General features: G+C 38.0%; 1 protein-coding gene across 2 annotated transcripts in view; it reads right to left on the bottom strand.

Moving 5' to 3' along the window:
* Positions 1 to 385: 385 nt before the first annotated feature.
* The window catches only part of KANSL3 (KAT8 regulatory NSL complex subunit 3), a 99,303-nt gene continuing 96,964 nt past the window's right edge, over positions 386 to 2,724 (bottom strand). Inside the window, exon 23 of one of the 2 annotated variants that reach the window (XM_089681712.1) lies at positions 386 to 2,416. In XM_089681712.1, the coding sequence (XP_089537838.1) occupies positions 1,947 to 2,416 (470 nt within the window). In that variant the 3' untranslated portion in view covers positions 386 to 1,946. The remainder of the gene's footprint in view (positions 2,417 to 2,724) is intronic. The other variant, XM_089681713.1, reaches the window with a different exon arrangement.

Genomic DNA, 2,724 nt, shown 5'->3' with positions numbered 1-2,724 from the left:
CATTATCAAATCTGTCTGGGATTACATGAAGAGACCGTCTACATCCACAGAAGATATGTTTGGAACAACCTACCTGCTGAGTTCTCTCAAAAACGGTGTGCAAGTGCACCTAGAAGAAATGATTGCTGTTTCGAAGGCAAAGCCAAATACTGATTTCATTTCCATTTTTTTTTTACTAATTTTGTTAATAAAAATTATTTATTAACACTTTTATTTCTAAAAGCTTTCTTAATTTACAGCATTTTTTCACACCTGCCTAAAACTTTTGTACAGTACTTTATATAAAGGGCAATTAAGGTTTTCCTAACGTACATGCAGTATATAACTTTGGATTCCAAATAGATACACTTTTTATATCATACTGATAAGCTTATTTACATTAAGCTGATCTTTTTTAGATGTTTATTTAAAAAAACAAACAAAACGGGTAGAGACCATACATTATATTTGTACAGCATTGTACTTTCAAGTAAACATATGTACCTATACCACACACATTTTCAGACTGTTGTGGGTGACAAGACCAGGTTACATAAACATAACGTGAAAACGAATTTGGTTAAATTCACAAACCATGAACATGTTAATGCAAACGTATTTTTTTCTTTCCCAAACAATGAATTAGTTGCTAATGAAAGGGAACTAGACCAATATATTGCCAACTTGGCTATATTAAACTGGGGTGAACTGGTTCATATATAAGTATTTACATTATGCACAAAGCAGTGTAACGTTACATATATAAAAAAAGATTTGATACAAGTTTGAAAATCTACATTCTGAACATAGTTTACACACATTTACAACCAGTCTTCTTTTATTATACAGAACATTTTGATGTATAGGCCAACAAACCCAAGGGCTCAAATTGCCAAATCATGACGCACCAAGGACCACAAAATGGCAGTTTTCATAGCTCCGCTGTGTCATTACCAGCCTTTTTCCAGTGACTGGGAATCTCTTCAAAATATTACACCACCTTTTTGATATTTATTTATAGAACAACAGTTTAATAACACTTATTTACAGGCACACAACACAGAGTAAAGGACATTAAGAGATGTTGTCCTATTTGGTTGTGATTTCTCTAGCGCAGATTTGGGAAAGAGAAAAATGGTTTCCTTTCCTCAGTGAGTACTGAATACTGTTATTTATGAACTAGTGAACACTTGAGGTGCTCATGACATCGACCAATGGGAATAAGCATTTGGTTGACTGTTCTCAGATTCCATCTAAATTCCCAAAAAGGTCTGAAATCACTGACTTAAGAAGCACTCTGTGTCAAAGGCTGGCCATAGACGGGCCATTTGTCGGCCGAATTGTCGGCCGATAAACGAAAAATCGGTCGTTGCTGCCATGGATGCTGCCACCAATGCGGACAAAAAATGCCTGTTTTTTGTGGATTTTCCAGCATGATCGATAAAAAGAAACGAGAAGATTTGTGAAAAACGGCCGACGGCATTGCCCCACTAACAATGTGAATATCAGCCGATTTTTCGTTCGGACGGAAATTCGGCCGATCAACGACCCGTCTATGGCCTGCATAAGAAAGCAATAACTTCATTAGATCCAGGGAAGCAGATAGGCTGTTTATGTATAAACAAAATGACTACCTCTACCCATTAGTAGGTGACAGGGAAACTTTAGAAGCTCACAGCATTTGCTTAGCCACTTCAAATACATCCTCTGTTTACAAAACGCATGTTTTGTTTTGCCTATCTCAGGAATACCCAAAATACAACACATAATGCTAGTTGTGTGTCTGATCTATACTTGCTAGGCTTCCCAAAATGCCACCTATAAACAATTTCTGAATGCCTTCTCTATACCTTATTATAGACAATTCCTCCTCTGTCAGAGCCATCATTCTGCTGTAGTTTTATCTGGGCCAGCCAGGAGGATTTACGGTGTGAATTTTCCATAGAAGTTTATGTTTAGTACCAGAGTCACTGTGGTTTTTGACTGGCAGGTGTTAACGTGTTTTGCACCATATTGCTAGTGCTAGACAGGGCTATCAGAGCAGGCTGCAGAAGCTGCCTGTTCACCAGAGACTCTCGGCTGTGAATTATTGTGCTGCTCTCATCAACCACAGATGGCACTCTGCCCAGACTCTCCACAGCACCTATCATGTGATTTACACAGGACTTATCAATTGAATCAGTCTTTGCTAAGATAACAGTTTTTGGAGAAGCTTGCAGAACCGGACCAATCTTAGACAGCACCACTGTACAGGCTGTGCTTGATGTGTTGGCTAGTGATGGTGTTGTAAATGTCACTGCTCCAGGGGCAATAGATGAACTTTGTAAGGTCATTGGCTTCAGCGGTAATGATGCAAATTCACTGCCAACAGATTTGGTGAGCGCAGAAAGCTTGGCATCTGACATGACATACAACGTCTTCGGTGGGCTGGTAGTCACTGGGGGGGATATAAAAATAAACAGTAAATAAACTTATGAAGCATATTACTAGGCTATTTATACTCTAGAGGTTTAAAAAAATAAGGAAAGAAAAAAAAAAAAAGAAGACAACCTAGAAATCAAACTTCAGTCTAATAGAGAAATCACATGTGAGGTAGTGACACCAAAATACATTTTCTTTGAATGCTTATTGGGGCATATAGCAGACCTCTAGGCAGGACGAACACCCATGCCAAGTACTTTGTACAAAAATTATGGTCAACATAAAAAAAAAAAATGGGTTATGCTGCCACCTACAGGAGGATTT

This window comes from Staurois parvus, unplaced genomic scaffold, assembly GCF_062004578.1.
Source record: "Staurois parvus isolate SC_StPar_1 unplaced genomic scaffold, SC_StPar_1.0 ptg000276l, whole genome shotgun sequence".
NCBI classification, from domain to species: domain Eukaryota; kingdom Metazoa; phylum Chordata; class Amphibia; order Anura; family Ranidae; genus Staurois; species Staurois parvus.
This window is presented reverse-complemented; position numbering and strand designations above follow the sequence as displayed.